This window comes from Girardinichthys multiradiatus, chromosome 15 (assembly GCF_021462225.1).
Source record: "Girardinichthys multiradiatus isolate DD_20200921_A chromosome 15, DD_fGirMul_XY1, whole genome shotgun sequence".
Classification (NCBI taxonomy): Eukaryota; Metazoa; Chordata; class Actinopteri; order Cyprinodontiformes; family Goodeidae; genus Girardinichthys; species Girardinichthys multiradiatus.
The window spans coordinates 21,278,375-21,304,330 of record NC_061808.1 but is presented as its reverse complement, the minus strand read 5'-3'; the positions used below and the strand labels follow the sequence as shown (position 1 = coordinate 21,304,330).

The 25,956-nt window shown below is 39.3% G+C and overlaps 1 protein-coding gene across 3 annotated transcripts; it reads left to right on the top strand.

Moving 5' to 3' along the window:
• The first annotated feature begins 487 nt into the window (after nt 1-487).
• Nucleotides 488-24,875, top strand: LOC124882389 (adenylate cyclase type 3-like). Of its 3 annotated transcripts, XM_047388739.1 has the most exons (21): nt 3,575-3,800; nt 3,881-4,638; nt 6,099-6,248; nt 11,470-11,609; nt 11,727-11,838; nt 13,270-13,397; nt 13,701-13,859; nt 13,931-14,090; nt 14,218-14,325; nt 15,012-15,088; nt 15,240-15,401; nt 15,548-15,635; nt 15,764-15,880; nt 19,035-19,306; nt 19,428-19,509; nt 19,623-19,781; nt 20,789-20,935; nt 22,979-23,095; nt 23,203-23,329; nt 23,406-23,530; nt 23,919-24,875. In XM_047388739.1, exons 2-21 carry the CDS (start codon nt 3,961-3,963, stop codon nt 24,099-24,101), a joined length of 3,291 nt encoding a protein of 1,096 aa, XP_047244695.1. In that variant the 5' UTR covers nt 3,575-3,800; nt 3,881-3,960; the 3' UTR covers nt 24,102-24,875. The 3 variants fall into 3 exon arrangements, with proteins under 3 accessions (XP_047244696.1, XP_047244695.1, XP_047244697.1); XM_047388740.1 differs by lacking the exons at nt 3,575-3,800; nt 3,881-4,638 and adding an exon at nt 488-535; XM_047388741.1 differs by lacking the exon at nt 3,881-4,638 and having other exon boundaries at nt 3,580-3,800.
• Nucleotides 24,876-25,956: the final 1,081 nt, after the last annotated feature.

The window sequence follows — 25,956 nt, the reverse complement described above, 5'->3', positions numbered from 1 at the left end:
GTTGCCATGTTTGTTGGCTATTATTAGACAACTTATGCAATAATTTGGCTTTTAAAGTGGGATAAATTATGCGCCCATCCAACAATGCACTAAATATTTGTTAATTTATTTATTTATAAATATTTAACCAATTATTTAACCAATAAACGTGTTTTCAACCATGTTTGTGATTTAACTGTAATTAAAATTTAGGGTATGAAAACTTTATGCTTCACGTTATGTTACGTGTTGGTTCAAACCTTGTTTTGTAATGTTTGAAACATTTTATTTATCTTATGGATTAAATCTTTCTAGAACGGTTTAGTAACTGTATGTATTAATAAAGAAAAAAATATTTTTTCATTCATTTGTTTATTCATGGAAATGTGGGCTACAGTAAGGCTGTCACGCCGGTAAACAAGCACGAGCAGGTGTCTTTTTTCTGATTGGCTCCTCTCACCATGAGGTCAGTCTGACATCAAACAAGGAAAAGGAAGTGCGTCTAGTGTCGAGACGGAGCACACATCTCAGGGAAGCATGGCAGAAACAAGCCTGGGTAAGATGATAACATTAACCTGAGCTTCACACACAACCTCAGACGCAGTGAAAGCTGAACATGAGATCTACTTGGTGGTGTGTTCACTGCAGAGCAGCAGCTGAACTGAAATGGTCCACTGAAATGCTTGTTGTTCCTGTACAGCAGACAGATTTACTAGTTTTAGCTTGTCGAGTGGAAGTGCTCAGACTTGTTTTACTTTCACCTTAAAGTAACAGGAACAGATTACAGATTTACTGAAACCGACAACTAATGCAAGAATTAATGGACTGTTGTAGAACCAGAGTTTGAAACTTGATCCATTAGAAGCACTCTTAATGGGGCATTCATTATAAGACATCAGTTTTGGTTTAGTATGTTGTATCAGAGCAGTAAAATAGTACTGCAATAGTTTTAAATACTTTAGTTTTCCTTTACATTAAATGTTTGCCAACTATCAGCGTCAGATGAAGAGTTTTGTTTTGTTTTGCAAGTTACAAGTAAATCTAAGTCTTTCCAATCCCATCTCGAGTCAAGTCTGAAGTCATGGCCTGCAAGTTTCGAGTCAAATCCAAAAACTTTCAATTTTGAGTCGTAAACAATTTAGATGACAGGATATTAGGTTTGGCTAAGAAGTAATTCCAGTTTAAATTATTAATGGCTTACAGTGCTAACAAATGTTATATTTCAGACAAAAATAATCTGAGTAAATAAAGCAAAGATGATTTCATCATTAAGGGACAAAGTTATTCAAACCAACCTGGCCCTAGGTGAAAAAGTAACCCCCTAAATTTAATAACTGGTTGTGCCAAGCTTGCAATATGATATGTTTGCAGTCATGCCTCACCATTGCTATAAGATTTTAGTCTGGACTTTGGCTAGGCCACTCAAACACCTTAATTTTGTGTGTTTTTTTGTTTTTGTTTATAGAGCTATTAAGAGGTGGACTTGCTTGTGTCCTTCTGATCAATGTACTCGTACTCGTCATCTTCCGCTTTATCCGGGACCGGGTCGCGGTCGTGGCGGTCCTGCTGCATAACCTTATTGAGCTTAAGCTTAGGGTCATAAACCAATGGCCATTCGTTGTCCTAAAGGATTTTTTGGTAAAGACCAGAATTCATACTTACATCAATTACAACAGGTCAACAAGTTATATTGTTATAAGTATAATCATTTTATAAGTCTTCCATAAAGCAGTTTTAAATAGTTTTGAATACATATAGTATTTGAATAGTAGTTTGAATAGTATAAAAATTTTGTGTTTAGGTGCCCTCCGAATGGTAAAGACCCTCCTCGGAAGTACAGCAGCTGGTTTTGTGTTTGGACAAGCTGCCTCCTTGGTAGTCGAGCCATCGCTGACTGGAGATGTCACCCTGCTGAACGCTGCCACTCGAGCTGCTGGACATGTTGGTTCAACCGGTGTGGCGGTCGTGACAGCGTGCCTCGTGTTCACATCAGCGATCCTTTCTCTCGGAGCGAGTTTCCTCCTGTGTGCCATGGTGCTGAAGCTGCTCACTAAAACAGGAGTGAGCCTGCCGTGGTTGGTGGGGGGCATGTCAGGAGCCTCGGTCGCAGTGGGCGCAGTCACCACAGGAGTGTTTGAGGGCATCCTTCCACCATGGATCTACCTCATGGCTCAGGGTGCTCTGGTTCTTATCGTGTACTCATACTCGAACATCAATGACATGACAACAGCTCTGTTAATTATCTTCACCACTCTGTACCTCTGTGTTGCATATGGACGATTGGGTGCCATACTTGGGTTCTTCTGTGTAGGACTGACCTTCTCTGTTCTCTTTGGTCTGCGACGAACTCTGACAGGAAGGTTGCAACAAAGACCAAAATCTAAAAACGGGTGCAAATTGTTAGAGAGGATCTTCTTCTACTCTGTTTTTGTAGGGATTCTGGGGTTTTTTGTTGGTTTGGGGGCAGGTGGAGCACAAGAAGGCACGAAAGCACAAGTGGTTTTAATACTACAGTCAGTCCTTTGGGTGGCGCTTCTGTCTGCAGGGCTGCTAGGAGCTGGCCTGGGAACAGTGGCCATGATTGGACTTGGGCCAGAGGTGGCTGGGAAGGTTGGTTTGGTAGCTGCTGTAATAACCTCAATGGCCTTGAGAGTAGTTCTACTTTGGAGCTCTGCTCTGGGGCCCAGAAGCTGCACAGGAGCAATTTTAGGGGCAACCACAGCTGCGGGGTTGTCACTGGGTGCTGCGAGTGTTGCAGCAAAGCAACAATTTGGGTCTAGGAATTCGACATTGATAGTTCTGGGTTCCATTGTCTTTGGCATATTTGCAGCCCTCAGAGTTCCGGGACTGACAACAGTGCAGCTGACAACCGCCGAACTGATAATAGTGACAAGTACTGCAGTAGTGGCATTCGTCCTAGGTGCACCGAAGAGCCCATTCCACACCCAGGTGAATCTGCAGCACGGCCTTCTCACGGGGACAGAGCTAATTAAAGGAATTGGCATGGAGACGGTCACCGCAGCAGCGGCGCCTATTGGAGCTGGGGCTCTGGGGGCTGCAGCGTTAGGCACGGCTGCCCTGGGGACGCTGGGGACCGTAGGAGTTCTGGTGGCTATAGGTTTGGCTTTGGGAAGCGCTCTCAGTGGTATGTTAGGAAAATCACCATCAGCAACCAACACACACAGAGAATGATGACTGAGTTTACATCTGTATCTCCTGAAATCAAATTCTTACATTTTGTTGGTACCTCTTCTTTGGTCCCAAGTTGGTACCAAAGAAGAGGAATGCTAATATGATGGGATATTTTCTGTTGCATATAAAAATGTGAGATTTGTATCATAAGAACACATTGTTTCATCCTTTTCAAAACTTAAAAAAATATTTTCTGGGAAATGTTGGACAATTATTAAAAAGATAAAAATTTTTGTCATATGGCTTTATTAAGACTCTCTCTTCTGTCTTTTTCTCAGTTCTGCACACCAGCACATTTCCCAGGATGTGACTGTAAGATTTTAGTGTCATCTTAACAACAGTAACAGAGGATTTGCTGTTTACCAGTGGGAGAGGTTGGGGGTGGGAGGAAACGGAAGACTTATCAGAGCACAGAAGAGCTTCTGAGAAGTGATTCTGTTTTTTATATACAAGTTTATGTTGCCATTAAGCCATTTTAGACATGCATTACCCTCAGATGGAAAGCTGCACAGGGCGCCTTTCTCGTATGAAACTCAACAGGATTTGGATACTAAAGGTCATATTTTTATTTTGAAGTTTTAGCTTTGGAGGAAAAACCAATGATCAAATGATCCTAAACGTCATAAAAGGTAAGACCCTTTCATGATGACTTTATATTCACCCAGACACTGAATATTTTTTGTGATTCAGTGTTTTTGTATACATTCAGTGGAAACCTTTGCACCTTTTCCAAGGATTTTAGCATTCATCTGGGAATACTTTCACATACATCAAATGGATTACCATTAAATGAACAGCATGCCTCTGGACCGGGCCAATACAACAAACACAGAGCAGTCCACTGAGTGCTCTGCAGAGTATTCAGGGCCGGGTCCCAGTGATCTGGGTCGTACCCGGGATGTGGCCGTCCTCCAGTCCGGCTGCTGCCGCTGCCTGCCGCGGGCAGTTCGCCTCACCTTTAACCCTGAGTCTCTGGAAAGGCTTTACCAGAACTACTTTCGTCGGCAGAGAGAAGAGAACCTGCTAGTCTTAGTGTTATTCGCAGCCCTCTTCAACAGCTTCATCATCATCATGTGTGCAGTGGTGTACACCGAGGACAAACTGGCAATGGTAGTAGTCTCTGCCGTGGGGCTGGCAGCGGACATAGTTTTCTATCTGCTGTGCTGGTTCCAAAAACTTCCTGCGTCACCTTTAGCACGAGGAGCGGTGCCGTACGGGCTGTGGCTGATGGTCACCATCCATGTTTTATGTTACATGGGACTGAACTACAAGCGGTTCTCTGATCCAAGCGACGCTGTGGGCTGGCAGGCTTTCTTCAGCTTCTCCAGCTTTCTGACCTTACCGCTGAATCTGGTGCCCCTCGTCCTGCTCACAGTCCTCTCCTGTGGGATACACACCCTGGTACTGGGGGTCACTGTGGTTCAAAGGTTTGGGGATAATCTTCAGGGGCCCATGCTGGTGAGACAGGTAAAAAAAATAAAGGTGTCACAAAAGAAAACAGCTGGAGTTTGGCAAGTGAGGGATACAATTTAGCATGTGATTGACAAATAAGGTGAGATTCAGTTATTTCTGAATAATATAGAATACATTTAAATAATATTTAGTAAGAAAACATCCCCATCATCACACAACAAATTACAAACACATTTCACAAAACACAAGGCTGTGCTCTAAATGTAATAAAAGTAAACAAAAAACCCTCAAATTTTCATATACCTAAAACAAATCCACCGAAAAAGAAAACACAGATAGTAAAAACTAACCTAGTTAGTTTTCTACCACATTTTAAATGTAGAAACATTTCGGATATTGCATAATCTATCAATCTATCTCTCCCCTTTACTAGATCTATCCTCAAGGGTACAAACACATCTACGTGATCATTATTTATGAAACAAAGGCAAGATGAATAAGCTGTGTAGGAAAAATAAAGAATATTGGTAGTTCGCTGGTCTGGAGCATACAAATGTGTGTTAACACAATGCCAAAATGGAAAGACATCAGCAATGACCCCAAAGAAGCAACTGTTGCTGTCCATCATACTGGGAAGGGTTATAAGGCCATTTCAAAACGATTTGAAGCTCTCCTTCCTACAGTGATAAAGATCTATTACAGTTGTTAAATATTTAAGATAGCTGCCTATCATCCAAGCAAATTCACGATTGGCTGGAATTTCCAGCATCTGTTTCCGAATTCGGACGCAGATGCCTTCAGGGTTCACAAAAAAACTCCGACAGACTTTGGCGATAGGCTGATGATAACTGATTACAACCACACATTCACGGAATGGTCAAATTATCGTACATTTGGCCTTTTTAGGAATATTGATCGTACAGAGAGCAAAATTATCGTACAAATACGATAATTATCATACACCTGGCAACACTGGCAGGCCGCAATTAGCATTTTAGATGTTAAAGCGCATGACAACACAGTTTGAAAAATATTGAACAAACGTGGCCTGTTTAAACGTAATATGGCCTAGATTTGACAGAGAAAGACCCAAGTAGACATTTTTAGTATATTCCATTCCATGGAATGTATCTATTGATGTTGCTGTATCTATGACTGTGATTGCTCTAAATTTCCCTTAGGTGTGAATGAGTGTGTGCATGGTTGTTTGTCCTGTATGTCACTGTGTTGCCCTGTGATGGATTGGCGACCTGTTCAGGGTTTACCCTGCCTCTCGCCCATAGACTGCTGGAGATAGGCACCAGCCCCCCCTGATTGAATATATTTTATTGTTCAAAACTCCATTGTGCCCTATTATACATACTGCACTTATCATTCATCAACAATCTCATCTAAGATTCTCACATTTAGGAGTCCTCTAATATTTAGCTGAAAGCAGCAACTCATTTCTTTACAGACAAAGGGTAGAGATCACCTTCCTACAGGGTGAAAAACATGTTTCCTCTTCTCTTCAGCTGCTGGCCAATGTGATGCTGTACCTGTGTGCAGCCATGGTGGGTGTGATGTCATTCTACATGGCCGACAGGAAGTACAGGACAGCATTTTTGGAAGCTCGTCAATCACTGCAGGTTAAACTGACTCTGGAGGAGCAGAGCACCCAGCAGGTAACATGACTCTGGACAACAATGGGACCTTAGGAGACCTCAACTAACCTTAGCCACTGCTCAGGGTGTATTCACACCAGGAAAGTCCTTTGGTCCGTTTGTTTGGTCATTTTTTCATTTGGTGCGGTTTAATTTCACATTGTACTTTTTGCAAGTGAACTATTACTTGTAAACAAAGCCACGCGGGTGACGATCATTGTTCCCATTGGACAGAAATGACGGGGGTGGGACAGAGCACAGACCCGGAAAACAGCTGTAGACGTGCTGCGTGCAGCACCTCTGTTCTGCATATTTGTGCTGTTATTACAGCTGCAATATTATTATGAGAGTCAAGAGCAGCTCATTCAACACAGACTTTGAGACGTTCCATCTATAATTTTGGAACCCCGTCGGAGAATGCGTGCTGAACGCCGACGTTCTCTACGTGCCTTGTCCCACAACAAGCCAGTAGCGTTGCTAAGCAACACACAGCTTATCGGGTATGACCTCACAACACACACCTTTGCTACCAGCTACGGTGGCTTTTTATGTCCAAAGAGATGTACGCTTTTTGTAGTTGGTTCGGATCAGGACCGGTTTGTAATCAGACCATAGGCAAACCGCACCAGAGTCCGTTTGGAAGCGGACCGAGACCACCTCAAAAAGTGGGTCTCGGTCTGATTGTTAGGTCCGGACCAGGGTTTGCTTAAGTGTATTTACACCTGCTTCTTCATACATTTTCTTATGCACTTACAGGGGTTGGACAATGAAACTGAAACACCTGTCATTTTAGTGTGGGAGGTTTCATGGATAAATTGGACCAGCCTGGTAGCCAGTCTTCATTGATTTCACATTGCACCAGTAAGAGCAGAGTGTGAAGGTTCAATTAGCAGGGTAAGAGCACAGTTTTGCTCAAAATATTGAAATGCACACAACATTATGGGTAACATACCAGAGTTCAAAAGAGGACAAATTGTTGGTGCATGTCTTGCTGTTGCATCTGTGACCAAGACAGCAAGTCTTTGTGATGTATCAAGAGCCACGGTATCCAGGGTAATGTCAGCATACCACCAAGAAGGACGAACCACATCCAGCAGGATTAACTGTGGACGCAAGAGGAAGCTGTCTGAAAGGGATGTTCAGGTGCTAACCCGGATTGTATCCAAAAAACATAAAACCACGGATGCCCAAATCACGGTAGAATTAAATGTGCACCTCAACTCTCCTGTTTCCACCAGAACTGTCCGTCGGGAGCTCCACAGGGTCAATATACACGGCCGGGCTGCTATAGCCAAACCTTTGGTCACTCATGCCAATGCCAAACGTGGGTTTCAATGCTGCAAGGAGCGCAAATCTTGGGCTGTGGACAATGTGAAACATGTATTGTTCTCTGATGAGTCCACCTTTACTGTTTTCCCCACATCCGGGAGAGTTACGGTGTGGAGAAGCCCCAAAGAAGCGTACCACCCAGACTGTTGCATGCCTAGAGTGAAGCATGGGGGTGGATCAGTGATGGTTTGAGCTGCCATATCATGGCAATGCCATGGCCTGCACAGTCACCAGATCTAAATATTATTGAGCCACTTTGGGGTGTTTTGGAGGAGCGAGTCAGGAAACGTTTTCCTCCACCAGTATCACATAGTGACCTGGCCACTATCCTGCAAGAAGAATGGCTTAAAATCCCTCTGACCACTGCGCAGGACTTGTATATGTCATTACCAAGACGAATTGACGCTGTATTGGCTGCAAAAGGAGACCCTACACCATACTAATAAATTATTGTGGTCTAAAACCAGGTGTTTCAGTTTCATTGTCCAACCCCTGTACATGCAAATAGATCAGATGACAGAGCACCCTGTGCCCCTTAATTACCCTGTGTCTCCCTCTGCTGCTGGCTAATAGGTTAATTAGACAGGCCATTGTTTTCATCAGTGGATCAGTCGTTAAGGACTTGCTAAAAACAAACACAGATAGATATTGCATCTTCTAGGCAACATACATTGCTCAAAAAAATAAAGGGAACCCTCAAATAACACATCCTAGATCTGAATGAATGAAATATTCTCATTGAATACTTTGTTTTGTACAAAGTTGAATGTGCTGACAACAAAATGACATAAAAATCATCAATGGAAATCAAATTTATTAACCAATGGAGGCCTGGATTTGGAGTCACACACAAAATCAAAGTGGAAAAACACACTACAGGCTGATCCAACTTTGATGTAATGTCCTTAAAACAAGTCAAAATGAGGCTCAGTATAGTGTGTGACCTCCACGTGCCTGTATGACCTCCCTAAAACCCCTGGGCATGCTCCTGATGAGACGGCAGATGGTTTCCTGAGGGATCTCCTCCCAGACCTGGACTAAAGCATCCTCCAACTCCTGGACAGTCTGTGGTGCAACGTGACGTTGGTGGATGGAGCGAGACATGATGTCCCAGATGTGCTCAATCGGATTCAGGTCTGGGGAACGGGCGGGCCAGTCCATAGCTTCGATGTCTTCATCTTGCAGGAACTGCTGACACACTCCAGCCACATGAGGTCTAGCATTGTCTTGCATTAGGAGGAACCCAGGGCCAACCGCACCAGCATATAGTCTCACAAGGGGTCTGAGGATCTCATCTCGGTACCTAATGGCAGTCAGGCTACCTCTGGCGAGCACATGGTGGGCCGTGCGGCCCTCAAAGAAATGCCACCCCACACCATTACTGACCCACTGCCAAACTGGTCATGCTGAAGGATGTTGCAGGCAGCAGATCGTTCTCCACAGTGTCTCCAGACTCTGTCACGTCTGTCACATGTGCTCAGTGTGAACCTGCTTTCATCTGTGAAGAGCACAGGGCGCCAGTGGTGAATTTGCCAATCCTGGTGTTCTCTGGCAAATGCCAAGCGTCCTGCATGGTGTTGGGCTGTGAGCACAACCCCCATTTGTGGACGTCGGGCCCTCATACCATCCTCATGGAGTCGGTTTCTAACCGTTTGTGCAGACACATGCACATTTGTGGCCTGCTGGAGGTCACTTTGCAGGGCTCTGGCAGTGCTCCTCCTGTTCCTCCTTGCACAAAGGCGTAGGTAGCGGTTCTGCTGCTGGGTTGTTGCCCTCCTACGGCCTCCTCCACGTCTCCTGGTGTACTGGTCTGTCTCCTGGTAGCGCCTCCAGGCTCTGGACACTACACTGACAGACACAGCAAACCTTCTTGCCACAGCTTGCATTGATGTGCCATCCTGGATGAGCTGCACTACCTGAGCCACTTGTGTGGGTTGTAGAGTCCGTCTCATGCTACCACGAGTGTGAAAGCACCACCAACATTCAAAATGACCAAAACATCAGCCAGAAAGCATAAGTACTGAGAAGTGGTCTGTGGTCCCCACCTGCAGAACCACTCCTTTATTGAGTGTCTTGCTAATCTCCAAAGATTTCCCCCTGTTGTCTATTTCATTTGTACAACATCATGTGAAATTAATTGTCAATCAGTGTTGCTGCCTAAGTGGAGAGTTTGATTTCACAGAAGTTTGATTTACTTGGAGTTATATTGTCTTGTTTAGTGTTCCCTTTATTTTTTTGTGCAGTGTACTTCTAAAAGAAATTCAATTCAATTCAGTTTTATTTATATAGCGCCAATTCACAACACATGTTATCTCAAGGCACTTCACAAAAGTCAGGTACATACATTCCAATTAATCCTAACCATTGAACAGTGCAGTCAGAGTCAGTTATTTATTCAAATTGGATAAAATGTTTTTCTGTCTAAGGAAACCCAGCAGATTGCATCCAGTCAGTGACTTGCAGCATTCCCTCCTCCCGGATGAGCATGAAGAGACAGTGGACAGTCACTGGCGTTGACTTTGCAGAAATGATTACAATGTTTTTATTCTAATGTATCTGAGTAATGTATCAAATTCTTTTGTGTTTAATTTAGCATTCATTGCAAGTTCATTGCACATTAAAATTTTAGTAATGTGTTTTGTTCCTTTTGCATCTATTACAGAGCCTTGCAGAGTGCCTTTTTACATTGCAGCCACAAACTTCAGTGTATTTTAAGGGGTTTTATGTCATAAATCCAAACAAAGTGTGCTAAACTGTGAAGTAGAAGGAAAATAATACTTATCCCTGTTTTTTCTGATACACATAAATAAAATCTAAGGTAAGTAATTGCCCTAAAATACTTTTATTTAGTTAATAGAGTCCAATGTTTAATCAATTCATAGTGTACATGCAGCTGTTCTCTTAAGGCTGAAGTTTTTTGGAATATTACTGAACCAATAGCATCATGAAGACCAAGAAACAGAGCAGACAGGTCAGGGAGAAAGATGTGAAGAAGTTTAAAGCAGAGTTGGGTTACAAAACACTATCCCGAACACTGAATACCTAATGGAGCATTGTTCAGTCCATCATCCAAAAATAAAAACAAAATATGGCACAATTGCAAACCTACCAAAACATGGCCGTCCATCAACAGTGACAGGTCTTGAATCATTGAAGCACACAAAGGTCCATTGCATCTCTGGAGGAGGTGTAGAGATCCATCACAAGAATTAGTTTTTGTTTGGCTTTTTTTGCTGCTCTAGTTGCTTTATTGTGTTATTTTTTCAAAATAGGCAGACAGAAGGTGAGAGGTGAGAGGGGGAAGACATGCAGCATAGGTCTCGGGTTCGGGACTCAAACCCTGGAAGGCTACGTCGAGGATTGAAACCTCTGTATATGGGTTGGACCGCTACGCCATGCCACGCGCTGCACCCCACAACTATTAGTTTGAATTAAAGCTGGAGTGAAGGTTCATCTTCCAGTAGGGCAATGACCCTAAATATATAGCCAGAGCTACAATGGAAGGATTTAGATCAAAGTATGTTCATGTGTTAGAATGGCCTAGTCAAAGTCCAGACATAAATCCAACTAATATTCTGTGGTGAGAATAGACAATTGATGTCCACTGATGCTCCCCCTCTAATGATCAACCTTGAACTATTTTAAAAAGGCACTGTGTTCTAGGTTTTTTGCTTTTTTATGGCTTTTATAGCTTTAAAAAGCTTTCCAATTTATCGTTCAATAAAAACACTAGTTGCAAAGAAAGTGCCAAACAGCACGTTTTATGAAGGATCTGATAAAGAAAGAAACAAAATCAACTTGACCAGGATCCTTTCAGAACAACCAATTAATAGTTTTACACATTGAGCACACAGAAACCTTCTCTGTTTCCGGTTAATTGAGTGCACACACCTCTCTCTTTCTTTCCACGCAGGAGGAATTATTGCTGTCCATCCTACCGAAGCATATTGCTGATGAGATGCTGCAGGGCATTAAGAACCAGGCCAATCAGAACGAGGTCCAGCAGCATCAGCAATTCAACACCATGTACATGTACCGCCATGAAAACGTCAGGTCAGGATCAGAAAATCATATCTCTTGAGCTTTAATAGCCCCTGAGAGTTGTGATATTTGTCAAGAAATGTGTTGGAGGTATGATGTGTTTCCACTGTATATCCCTTCTTGTTGCAGTATACTCTTTGCAGACATAGTGGGCTTCACCCAGTTATCCTCAGCCTGTAGTGCACAAGAGCTGGTAAAGCTGCTCAATGAACTGTTTGCCCGATTCGATAAACTGGCCTCAGTGAGTATCAGCAATGACTGTTTACAGTCAGTTTCTGAATGTTTCCTTAGTGCTGGCCACAGTTATTGGCACACTGCTACCTCGATGTGAATAATTTTTTAATGCTGTAGCATAATCATGATCTTAAAAAAATAATAATAAAAATCCAGCCTTTAATTAAAGTACATTATTGAGCATAGAAAAACCTCCACATTAAATCGCCTTATTGGTACAGATAACAATTTATTTAAAATAAATGTAACTGTAGTGTTCTTTTTTATTAAATGTGACATGATCCATGTCCCCATTTCTTTTCTCCACTGGTCATATGGCTGGCCACCAATGTTTAACCTTTAAGGGAAATTTACATTTTCTTAAAAGCAAAGACATAATCAAACAAATAAAAATAAAACAATATCCACCCAAACATATTTGAAAGCAGACAAATGTGAAATCAGAAACAAAAACAGCATTCTCTGCAGGGCATGGCCTCTGTGCATACTACTCAGTGTTTTACCAGTCCAGTTTCAGAAGATACCATCATAAAAAAATTCACGAATATAGCAGGTTCTCAGAAAAGAAACATAGAAACTTTACCTGTTCAAACATGTTGATCATAAAAAACAATTTTAAAACCTGTTGCTTTAATTATTCTTTCCAAAACAAATTCCTTTTGGTATTAAGGACTGTTTTGTTCTGCTTTTGCAAGGGTTGGGTTTTGACTTTTGGGGCTGACTTTTACTTTGTTTTGAGATCTTTGTTTATATATATATATGTTCTAAGTTATTCAAACTGATACCCAGCAGCTACTGACAGTGGTTTCTTTTTTGCTCAGTGCCTTTTTTTTAAGCTTCTGTTATGCCACCAAACCAACACATAATAAAGAATGTTATAACAGCCATTAGATGCTATCTACATGCCAACATGTATTTTGGAAGACATGTCAAGAAAAAATCCTTTTCTGTCATACCATCGCAAAAGTAAACATGGGGAGTTAGCTAAGCTCTACTGAGAGTTAAGTGAAACTATGCTTTGTTGAGATATGGCTAAAAAACAATGAATACGTGAAAAAGCAACTCACACCCGCTGATAAATATGGTGGGGGATTTGGGGTGCTGTGGGCCTGTTTCTCCCCCAGATGCCCCGGGAACCTTGTTGAAGTGGATAAGATCATGAAGTCTTGAAAATGCCAGGAGATTTAAAGTAGAAATCTGCCTGTAAACTGAAAATGGGTCTCTGGGTCTCTCAACCAGGATCATGAAAACCCAGAGAAATCTCCATGTGTTAGCAACAACACCTAAAACAAAAGCTGAATGCAAACATCTTTAAATGTGAAACACAGATTTCATAATTCATTCATATTCTCAATAGAATTTACTGTTAACTCAATGTTCAATCTCCTTTTAAAGAGACTTTTGTAAATTAAACCTGAACATTTTTGTTGTTTTGCAGAAACATCACCAACTGAGAATTAAGATTCTTGGAGACTGTTACTACTGCATATGTGGCCTGCCAGACTTTAGGGAAGACCATGCAGTTTGCTCCATTATGATGGGCCTTGCAATGGTGGAAGCTATCTCGTAAGTGGTGCCTCTGCTTTTCAAATTCAGGAAAATAAAAACAGTCAAAAGCCTATGTAACAAAAACAGGTGTGAGGAAAAACTGAGATTGAAGAGAAGCAGATGGGAGTCCTTTTGCTTCCCTACGATGGAAATAAAGTTAATGTTAAAGTTTAAGGAGGAAAAAGTCAGCATCAAATAAAACAAAAAAATATTAGAGGCAAAAATTAAGTACATGGTTTCTTTAACAGTATGTAAGAGGACGAGAATATGATAAGAACAGTTAAATGGGTGTAAAAAAGTATGCTTTCTCAATTTTAACAGGTATGTGCGGGAAAAGACAAAAACCGATGTGGACATGCGCGTGGGTGTTCACACAGGCACAGTGCTCGGTGGAGTGCTCGGTCAGAAGCGCTGGCAGTTTGATGTTTGGTCAACAGATGTCACTGTGGCCAATAAGATGGAATCAGGAGGAATCCCTGGGTAGGGAAATCAAAATAATATACTGTCAACAGTCAAGTTCTTGTGTCTTAAAAGATTTATCCACTGCACAGGAGAGTGCACATTTCCCAGAGCACCAAGGACAGTCTGCATGGGGAGTTTGAGGTTGAGCCTGGAAATGGGGGAGAGAGATGCGAGTACCTGCTGGAGAAAGGAATCGAGACATACCTGGTTCTCAAACCTAAATCGGAGGCAAATGGACTTAATGGAAACGTGAGTTATTTGTTACTTAAATAAACACTTCTGTAGGAATTCTGATTCCAACCCTTAGTATAGTAAAAATGAAAACAAACAATGGTTGGTCTTTATTTTATTGACACATTTCCCTTTATTACCTCAGACACCAGGTGCACTGACCAACAAAATTTCAAATCAGGTGATCAACACAACGACAACCAATGGGAACACAGTCTCACCCCAGTCAATACTGACTAACCCTAAACAGCAGGTAAATAACAATACGAGTATGTATGAAAGTGCGTACATGTATGTATGAAAGTATGCATGTATGTCTTCTTTTGTATGTCACTCTTCTCCTTATTAAAATGTTTATACCCTGCATATTTCTTTCTGTTTCTTGTTCTTGTCTACAATCACAGCAAGAAATGTCTTGTTTTTTTGTACCCTACTCTGGCTTGCAAAGACTAATGTTGGCTATTGTTGCGGTACCTTTAACACAACCTTTGCACTCATTAGCAAACTCTGGAATTTCACTAGCACACATCTTATTGGTTTTTCTAAAGTTCATGATTCTCGACCTTTCCAGTTATCTTGGTCTGTATTAGGATAAGTTAATTATTATAAATTATTGCAAATCTATATGTCAGATTTGTTTAACATTAAGACTCTGTGGGTTTTTACATGTCCTGGGCCATTTATCAAAAATCTGCATCATTTTGCATCTGTTAATAGAAAACTAATATAAGATTCATTTATAGACATATATGGCTACATTTTCCCACACTTCAAATCGAATTACATATATACTACCACTGTACATGTTTGATTACACACTATAACTTTTAACACATGGCTACACACAAAATATTCTGTACTGGCAAGTTGCAAAAATGTACTAGATAACTTAATAACCTCATGCACATTTGATTTCTGTTATGTTGCAAACAATCCCAGAGTAATACAATGTTGGATGAACAAGCAATCAACAGACGACTGCAGCAGGAGCTTCTGAACAGAGAGTCTCAGCAAATGTAAGATGACTCATTAATTATTTAGGAATCTTATAAAGTTAAACATTCTCTTTTTGTGGTATTTTACCCTTTGGCTTATTTTACCTCCCATATGTAGGCGTCATTTTTATACCTTGCCTTCTCACTCCAGTGTTGTGTTGTTTTGAAACAGAATGAAGGATCATCAAATCAACCCAGTTTTACTGCGCTTTCTGGACGTAAAGTTGGAGGAGCACTATTCCTCCGAGAAGGAGAAGAGAAGTGGTGCAGCCTTTAGCTGCTGTATCATTGTGCTCTTTTTTATCACAGCAATGGAAGTGTTTATTGACCCATTGTGAGTCAGTGTTTAATTAATGAACCCTATTGCAGAATTGCAAACTCTGAATTTACAAGGAAATTAGGAAATTATAAGCATTAATGAAGTTATGTGAGCATTTCTTTTTGTTGTGATTTCACTTTTTCTCTGTGGTCTTTTTCCAGGTTGGTTGTGAACTATGTGACTCTCATTGTGGGAGAGGTGTTGTTGCTAATTCTCACTGTTTGCTCTCTGGCTGCAATTTTTCCTAGGGTGGGAAATTAATCATTAATCAGTTAATCATTCTTAACAAGAAGACTGTTAAATTTCAGCTTCTAAAAACTCTATTTTCAGCTTTTCCACTTCTTCATCGCTTGTTGTTTATGGTTTCCATGCTACAGATGTTCTCCAAGAGATTGGTTTCTTTCTCAATGTGGATAGACCGCACGCGGTGGGCTCGGAACACCTGGGCCATGGCAGCTATATTTGTTCTAACCATGGCTGTAATAGCCGACATGGTAAGACTGATGGAAATTTTAACAAGGCCAGGATCTCTGTGTCTTCTAGCGGTTGCAATGAAATGAATGAATCTGTTTTTATGTGGGACACTACTATTTGCATTTATTGAGGATTGAAGGATATCATCATTCCAACCAGTCGTATTGTGTCTGGGGCTTTCCATTATTGTGTTTCCACTTTCCGCTCATCAAACTATCACTGCCTGTTACACGTCTGACTGCATGCTCCCAGCGGGATCCATTAGCTGTCTGTCTTGCTGCCTGCCGCCTCATTTATCACAGCCTCACAGGAGAAACCTGCTACACACACTGCTGGGTTCTGACGCACAAATGCCGAAGTGAACCTTCGTTTTTGTGTCTTAGTGGGCAGGCAGGCGTTACAGTCACTCCTAAAAGAGCCCCTTAAACTTACTCAAAAAGTGCAATTATGAGGATGAAATGGTTGCAAACGTCTACTTAATTTAGTTTATGCTGTAGGAGAATACTTAATATTGTACCATGTTAGTATTTTTGAAGCCTATAAACTATTATATTAAACCCTAAACTTGGTAACGTTAAATGGTTAAAAGTATTTTGTCAGTGGCTTTTCAGAAACAGGACAGCCCACTAAAAAGTGATTTTGAGTGCAGGCATCTAGAGGTTTACAACAAAAGAAAAGCTGATTTAAAAAAATATCTGGACCGGGTTGTAGAATTCATATTTTTGCAATGGAAGACACGAATATAAAGAAAAATTTGATCTTTTTACCAAAAATGTTTAAACAGTTTTAAGCCAATTCATTAATTAAGTAACACGTCTTTAGAAAATTGCAGCACTTAACTGTTGACACTGACATTTGTAAGGTAACAAGAGTAATTCCTGGCAAAGTAATTGTATGTAATTTAAGTAATTTATGTATTTATAACCTTTATCTAACCAGGTTAGTCCCATTTAGGTCAAATGAGACATGGCCAAGAGGACAGAAACATAAATACATATCATTTAACAACAAAGCATTAGCAATATATGAATTGCAACGATTGGAACAATTTTACAGTTAAAATACAAAAGTGTATCAGAACCACCAGAATCTTCAAGGGACTATTCACTTAAAAAATGTGAAACAAGTCATTTAGCACAAACTAAAAACCATTCTAGTTTTAAATGACAACAAAATAATGATGTATTCCTGTTCAACAAAAAACTAATTTCAATCAGCACCAATGCTTTATCAGCAGTTCCTAGTGTATTTTATTTTCCTTGAATTAAATCTTGACTTCTTCTTAATGTTTTAGTAACACTGTTGAGGTGCCAAATAAATAATTAGTCCTCTCTAGTTGGGTGCAACATCATTCGAATCTTTGGATGTGTTTTTAGGCAAAAAATCAATTTTGATGCCAGAATTGCTACGTGTACCTAAACTATGACTAAGAAAATGCCAAAGATTTTCTCAACAGCTGTATTGAAACATTTGATTATTTTTTCCGAACATAATTGAAGTTTAAGCGAATTTCGCTCCACAACTATTTGCATCCTTGGTGAAAATGTGTAAAAACCCTCAAGATTTTTAATTGAATTAGAAACCTAAATCAATATTCAAAATCCAAATTTTAATTTGAATCAATTTATTCAGTAAAAGAAAATAATCCCATGTTAGAAAATTATTTGTTTTACAAAATCACGGTCACTCATAAAAATCCCTTTAAAATACATTTAACTGAAGCATTACTTTTAATTTATACTTTTTAAGCTGATCAGTGTATCAAGGTATCAAGGTTTTTATTTGTAACCAATGGCTTTCTGTTTCCCTATGCAATAAGAAATGAGAGACACACCTTCCATTGAGGTAGCATGTAAACCTACATATTTTTCAACAAAGCATAGACTTACAGGAGAGTAAAACTAAACCAGTCCTGGTCCCAGCTGCAAATATATGAGTCTGAAATTTTACAGAGCTGTGAAAAACACTTTGCCCCTTACAGATTTCCTCTGCTTTTGCTTTTTGGTGACGGATCAAAGAAATTGTTATATTAGATTAATCAAGCAACTTGAGCGTATTTACAAAGGTTTTCTTTTTCTAATCAATCATGAATTACCCACGATTGACTTAATGCTACGACCTTACTGCTCCAAAACCTGTAGAATCAAGAAATCAGTAAAACAAAACCTGTCTAACAACATGTAGTAGGCTAAATAAAAACCAATACCCCATTTAATAAACATTTTTAAAAACACATCAACTAAATCAGACATCTGTCAGTTTGGAAAGGGTTGCAAAGCCATTTCCAAGGTTTTGGGACTCCAGTGATCGAAAGTGAGAGCGGTTTCCCACGTATTCATAAAACATGTAACAGTGGAGAACCGTCTCACGTGCGACCAGCCAACCCAATTTACTCCAAGACTTGTTGACTTATTTGGAAGGTGTCAATAGAACCCCTGACAACATCTAAAGCATTGCTGGTATCACGTGTCTCAGTTATGTCTCATTCATAATTTAGCAATGGGGGAAAATGCCATCCATGGGCTAAAACCACCACTGACCGAGAAGAACACAAAAACACATCTCACATTTGCAAGAAGCCATCTTCAAGACCTTGGAAAGTATTTTGTTGACTTGCACACCAGCAAGACCACTGCTGATTGGCTAAAAAAATGAAGGTTTTAGAATGGCCTAATCAAAGTAGAAATTTAAATCTGTAAAGGAGATGCTATAACATGACCTTTAATAAGCCAGTCATTCTAAAAAAAAAAAAAACTCATTTTGCTAAATTAAGCAATTCTGCAGAGAAGAGTGGGACAAAATTCCTCTATAGTTATCTAAAAGTCTAATGGCCAGTTATTAGGTCTAGGAGGCAACCACAGAGGAAGGAAATAAGCTCAGGATCCCATTAATTACTTGTGGTGAAATTATGTCCAGAGAAAAACCTACAAGGAAGGAAGTTTTTAATCCTTTTCTACACTGGTTTTAGTTTTTTCAAATAAACCTTTTAAAAAGTTGTTTTACTAGTTTTTTTTTTTTTTTTTTAAAGCATTTTAACTTGTAGCACAGGATATAAACTTAGTGTCTGAAGACATGTAATGTTTTTGCCATATTGGATACATTTTTAATATGAATTACTCCTGCTTAATATTATGACTCCTGTTATCCCCGCTGTCTTTAATTTTGATTTTGCAGTTAAGCTGTGTACCACCATCACTGCGGCTCTTTAACGGTACTTTCGGCCCAACGCTAGAGTCACTTGGCGACCGAGGCTGTGCAGAAAATCCAAAGTATTACAGCTTCATGGCTGTGATGTCACTCATCGCAACCGCCATGTTGGTGCAGGTCAGCCATCTGATCAAACTGGGCCTCATGGTGCTTGTTGTCACGGCAACTGGAGCAGTTAACATCTACAGCTGGAGGGACATATATGACCTGTATGACTTCATACAGTTTTCGTCCAACAGGTAAGGAATGGCGGTATATTGATAAAAGCCTTTTTTCCTATTACTGCATTTTGAAATGGATTGTTTGTGGTATGTGGGCATATGTTATTTCTAATGCTGTCCCTCTTCCATGTATTTTCAGAACATCCATGGTAGCATCAAAGTATCTCATGACAATAATGATTATCGTCATGATGATAAGCTTTTATTTCTTTGTCCGTCATGTGAGTAAAAGTAGAGGACCATTTGTTGGGAAAGCCTGCACCTTCACTATTACTCTCAAAGCTTTCTAGAGTTGTTTTATGACGTCCCATCTATCAACTTCACATTTGCATAGTTGGAGCGTCAGTCCAGGACGCTGTTCTTGTGGAAGATTGGGGTGCATGACCAGAAGGAGCGGGTGTTTGAGATGAGGCGCTGGAACGAGGCACTGGTGACCAACATGCTGCCAGAGCATGTGGCCAAACACTTTCTGGGCACTAAAATGAGAGATGAGGTACAAATCAAGTCAAGTCATGTAAAAGTTTATTTCTATGGCACATTTAAAATAATCTAAAACAATCTGTTCAACTAGAACTAAAGCCAAAGTGTAGAAGTGGTTTTTTAATAAACCTTAAAACAATCAACAGCCTGTGTAGCTTGGATGTGCAAAGCCAGGTTGTTGATTGATTTCTCACTGAGAAAGCTCAATCACCTCTACTTTTAAGCCCCGATCTGACAGTGTCTAACAACAGTTGGCTTGTGTACAATACATGTAGTATAAAAGTGCAACAGTTCAGATGGATATAATGGTGATATACCATTAAGACTCTTAAAAACGAACAATTAAATCTTAAACTGGATCCTGAAATAAACAGGAAGGCAGTGCAGAGATGGTCAGTGCTGGTGTAATGTGGTCATAGCGTTAAGTTCTTGTCAGAAGGTGTGCATATTTATCAAGACCAACATGAAGACTGCTACAGTAAGCCAAGTTCGATGTAATAATAGCATTAATTACTTCCATTAGTGGAAAGTGTGACTTTACTTTATTAAGGAGTTTTAGCTGGAAAAAGCTCTCCTTTACCACTGATGTATTTGTCAAATTTAAAGCTACGGGCAAAGATCCTAAGGGTCCTTGCAAATAAATACGTGTAAGAATCTAATGAACCAATGGCATTGTTAACACCATTTAGAAAATCAGATTAATCTGATTTGGTTTTTGTATAAACAAAGTAATAGATCACTTTATTAGTAATAAATATCATTAAAGTAAATGAGAAATAATATGCATTATGCAATTTAACATTTTGTTTTTTACCTATTTTAAATTTTTGTGTTTTTCTTTTGAAAATTGACTCATTAATGTGTCAAACATGCTTAGATTATATTATGATGCAAATAATTGCATATCAGTGCCATCTTGTGGTTTGTTCCATAATTACATATTTGATCTACTGAAATATAAAAACAAATCTCTTCATAAAAGTCAGCACAAGTTACTATAATGTGATTTGTCTGTTGCAGGAGCTGTACAGTCAGTCGTATGATGAGACTGGTGTGATGTTCGCATCCATTCCAAACTTTTCTGACTTCTACACTGAAGAGAGCATCAACAATGGAGGCATCGAGTGTCTCAGGATCCTCAATGAGATCATCTCAGACTTTGACAGTGTGAGTTGTGGCATTTTGTAGTTTTACATACAGTTCTATTTAAAGATTCATATCAAGTCATCATGGGCATGAATTGTTTGTTTTAACAGTTATTTTTCCAGGGTGGAATGATTAAACAACAGAAAACATTTTACTTGAATTAAGTGCAGAAGTTTTAATTTATAATGGATTTACTCTAATTCACACAGGGTCAAAATTGTACAAAGATTGTACAACATTGTACATAAGGAAACTTATTATGTTGTTTAAGAGCAACCTGGGCATCAACAGGGACTATCATAAACTGGATCACTAGTGTTAAAAATACAGACTAAAATAGTGCTGATCATAAAATGACCTTCTGCTCCAAACCAACACCTTCAACAGGGCTAACATTTTCTGCTGCCCACAAAGACAAGCCAATACCCTTCTGGTGAAGCTTTATAGTCAAAGGAAACAAATAATAATCTATTTAGCCACAATGAAAAGACATGTTTTTGGAGGAGCCATTGTAAGGTTTTCAAACCTTACAATACTGAGCAGATTGTCAAGTATGGTCATCAAGATGAGGGATCGTTTTGCTGTCAGTAGTATTTGTGCATTTTATAACGTTTTTAGTAATATAGAATAATACAATTTGAGGACTACCTTTAATCATTAAAACCTCACCTCAAATCAACAGCCAGCTGATTAAAACTTGTGCACAACAGTGTTACAGCAGGACAATAATACCTCAGGATTAACATTAAGTTAATCCTGACCTCAACCATATGGAACATTTATGGATCATGCTTAAGAGTCGAGTTCATGCCATGAACCCAAGCAATTTAAATGAGCTCTACTATTTATACTAAGAAGAGTGGTCAAAGGTCCAGATTGAATTATGCCAGAGCCTTGCTGATGGCTACAAGTAACACATAAATTCTTTACATTGTTCTGTGAAACACTTAACCAAATATTAGTGTAAGTGTAGTTATGTATTCTTTTACCCTGGATTATAGAAAATCCACAACAAATTCAGGCGTGTGCAACCTATTTTATGGTTTTAGTCAAGTCAAGTTTATTTATATAGAGCTTTTCAGCAACAAGGCACTGAAGGTGCTGTACATACGGAAAAACATTACAATGATACAGAAAATCAAACAACAGAGGTAATTTAAAATTAAAATAAAATAAAGAGAATATAATGATGGATAAGAAAATGAAAGGAAAATTGGACTGAAAACGTAACTAATAATGTTTAGATAACACAGCCACTCTAAACAAATAGGTTTTTAATCTTGATTTAAAGCAACTTAGGGTTCCGGCGCATTTACAGTTTTCTGGGAGTTTATTCCAGATTAGGGGAGCATAAGAACTAAAAGCTGCTTCTCCATGTTTGGTTCTGGTTCTGGGTATGCAGAGTAGATTTGAGCGAGATGACCTGAGAGGTCTGGGTGGTTGATACACTGACAACAAGTCTGTAATGTATTTTGGTGCTAAGCCATTCAGTGATTTATAGACTAACAGAAGTATTTTAAACTCTATTCTCTGAGCTACAGGGAGACAGTGTAGGGACTTTAGAACCGGGGTGATGTGCTCCACTTTCTTAGTTCTAGTGAGGACGCAGGCAGCAGCGTTCTGGATCAACTGCAGCTGTCTGATCGACTTTTTAGGCAGACCTGTGAAGACACCGTTGCAGTAATCAATTCTACTAAAGCTGAACGCATGAATTAGTTTTTCAAGGTCCTGCTGAGACATTAGTCCTTTAATCCTGGAGATGTTCTTTAGGTGATAGAAGGCCAACCTTGTTACTATCTTTATGTGCCTCTGAAGGTTCAGGCCTGACTGGTGGTTTCTAGCTGTATTAACTGAAGCTGTGTGCTAACTTTTAAACAGTCTTCCTTTGGTCCAAAGATTATTATTTCAATTTTGTTTTGATTCAGCTAAAGAAAATTTACATCACTTTAGTTGTATCATCCTTCCACCATGAAATAAAGATGTTTAAAATGCACAAACGGACAGATAGATGGATGGGCGTTTTCGTAAAACATAAGAATAGCAAATATCTTCTTTCTTCACCAGTTATTGGACCGAGATGAGTTCAGGTGTATCACAAAGATCAAGACGATTGGAAGTACATACATGGCTGCCTCTGGACTAACGCCAGAGAGTAACACCAATGGATATGGCAGCCGTAAGGTGTGCTCCTATAGTAGACTACTGGTGCTGTAGTTTTATCTTCATGCAGCAATTTGTGCCCCACAAAGTGATAATAAAACTTTGTGGGGCATCTTCTTGTTTCACAGCCAGAAGACCAGCCGCTCATTGAACACTGGCAGCACCTAGCTGACCTGGCAGATTTTGCCCTGGCCATGAAGGTCACCCTTGATAATCTCAACAAACAGTCCTTCAACAACTTTATGCTACGGATCGGTCAGTGCACCTGGAAGTTTGTGCCTCTGTTTGTGTATCTGGGCATGTTATAATCTCTCTGTGTCGATTACTTCAGGTTTGAATAAAGGAGCGGTTCTGGCTGGAGTAATTGGAGCCCGTAAACCTCACTATGACATCTGGGGTAACACAGTCAACGTGGCTAGCAGAATGGAGTCAACTGGAGTGATGGGGAACATCCAGGTAGCAAACACATAGACATACATGAACAGATGTTGGTCTTTAAATGCTAAATAGGACATCCCATTTCCAAATTATTTTACCATCCACCATCACCATAGCCTTTAACCATCATTTCACAATGTCTAATCTCAACAACCCTAACCCATAAAACTATATGTAAACCCTCAAAAATGTATTGTCTATAGGGACCACAATCTACTCACTATTTTGAAGGAAACTCTTATAGGTTTATGTTTGGTTTTGGACAATTCTATTATCATAGACACATAAAGACAAGCAAATCAATCAATGCAACATATTCAGGCCTCATTTTCTGTAAAGGTTTTTTTTTTTTTTTTTTTTTTTCAGAATAGCTGTCTTGTAAATATCTGTCCCGTTTTGCCCTCAGGTGGTGGAGGACTGCTATGACATCCTGAAGGAGTATGGCTTCCGCTTCATACGAAGAGGGCCCATATTTGTGAAGGGAAAAGGGGAGCTGCTTACCTTTTTCATGAAAGGGAAAGACAAGTCCAGCTGCAAAGCAGTCCTGGGAACAACTGCTCTCCCGCATCAAGTTGAGGATGTTTCCTGACTTTTTCCGCCTGATTCTTTCAGCTAACATGCAAACAGAATTAAGGACTAGCTTTGCTCCACTTTTTTGTACACAGTTCATTTTTTCTGCATATTTTTATGGATGCTATCACTTCTGATAACAAAATAAAAGTACATAGAACAACAAATTAAAACTCTTGCACAATGATCAGGACTTTTGTAAAGCTGTATATATTTCTGCAATATCTCTCAGAGCATCAACACTGAAGACATTTAAACAACTAAACCTGCAGACTTTTTTTTCCTTTTAAACAGTCCCATGAGATATAGGTGACATGCTCAAAGAAATGACACAATCTTTTTATTGTCTTTTGTGTAAATTTCATAGTTCAAATACAAACTAGTTGCGAGGAAAAAGTAAGAAAACATGCACATTTATTGCAGATTTAAATGCATGAAGTTAGAATCAGTTTAGAACCAGATTAAGTAAAACTGGGGTGAATTTCTTCAATAGGTGACCAAAGAGCCTGCCTTACTCTTACTGATGACATAAAGGACTTGTAATTATTTTTTTATTGGTTGATATTGAAGCATATGATGTCATCATACCCCATATTTAAGTCTAAAGCCCTAAAATATGGGGATGTCTAAGGATATTGCAAGGGGCTGAATGTGCTTCTGTCCTTTTTTTCCCCCATGGATGTGTGTAACAAACATGTAACATACTTTGTTTTACCTTGAGCTCAGATTTGCAAAAGAAAAAATCAGGCTAACTATATTGCATTTATACTTTTATTAAATTATGCCTAATCTTTGTGTGTGAGATTATTATACAAAATATTTAATGCTTGTAATGTTGTGTCAATAGAAGTGGCATCTCAATCCAGCAAGCAAATATTAAAATATTAGCCTCTTAGTAACTGAGGGGTTGCCATAGTGGTAAAAGCTGTTATTTTTAAATCAAATAGAAATGTACACAATGGGCTTGATGAACTACTTTACATTGTAATTGCAAGAGTAGCTTGCATAAAGTGATGCTGAATTTATTAAAGGAAGGACTGAATCACAAATATCTTTGAAAATGGAGAAGCTGAACATATCTCCCATGCAAAGGTAATTTAATCTGAGATGCCTGATGGTTGTAGAGAAGAAACATCAACTAGGTTGGTGGACAATATATCTGGGACATTGGAGATATGGGCCTGAAGAAAGTATCTGAGCTGTAGACATCTAAAAAAGGGAGTTTTGGGAACAGTATATCCTGTAAACATCTGCTTAATGATGCTCATTTTTTCTGCTTAAAGAGATCTTCAAACTGGTAAAAACTGATGAGGTGTTTGCACACAAAGGTTATAAATACCATTTGGATTTTAGAATTTGAAGATTTTTTGGAACATTATGTTAAAACGATATAGATATAATATCAAACATAGATACTGCTATGAGTTCCAATTAGCACAGTGAGTTATTAAACACTGGTAAAAATGCAATATTATAGTATGAATAAATTATTTTAAAAACAAAAATGGAACAGCCATCAACCACATTTTTAATGTTTTAACTAGTTTCAAAAGAAAGGAAAAAACCCAGACTGCTACAGAAGACGTTCGTTTTATTGGTCCTGGCTGAATAGACACCTTAGTATAAAGAAAAATAGAGAGAAAACTGCACACATTTGCTAAGCAAATAAACTGATTAAAGAGGCTTATTTGGAGTTTTTCCATAATTTTTCAATGACTTTAATGAGAAAGCACAACTTTTTTCTCAGTTTTAACATGTTTTTTTAACATTTTGGAACTAAACATTGAGATTAAATGATTAGAAATATTTTACAACTATTTAAACATAATAAACGTTTTTAAAAATAATTAATTATCATTTTAATGGCCTAAAAA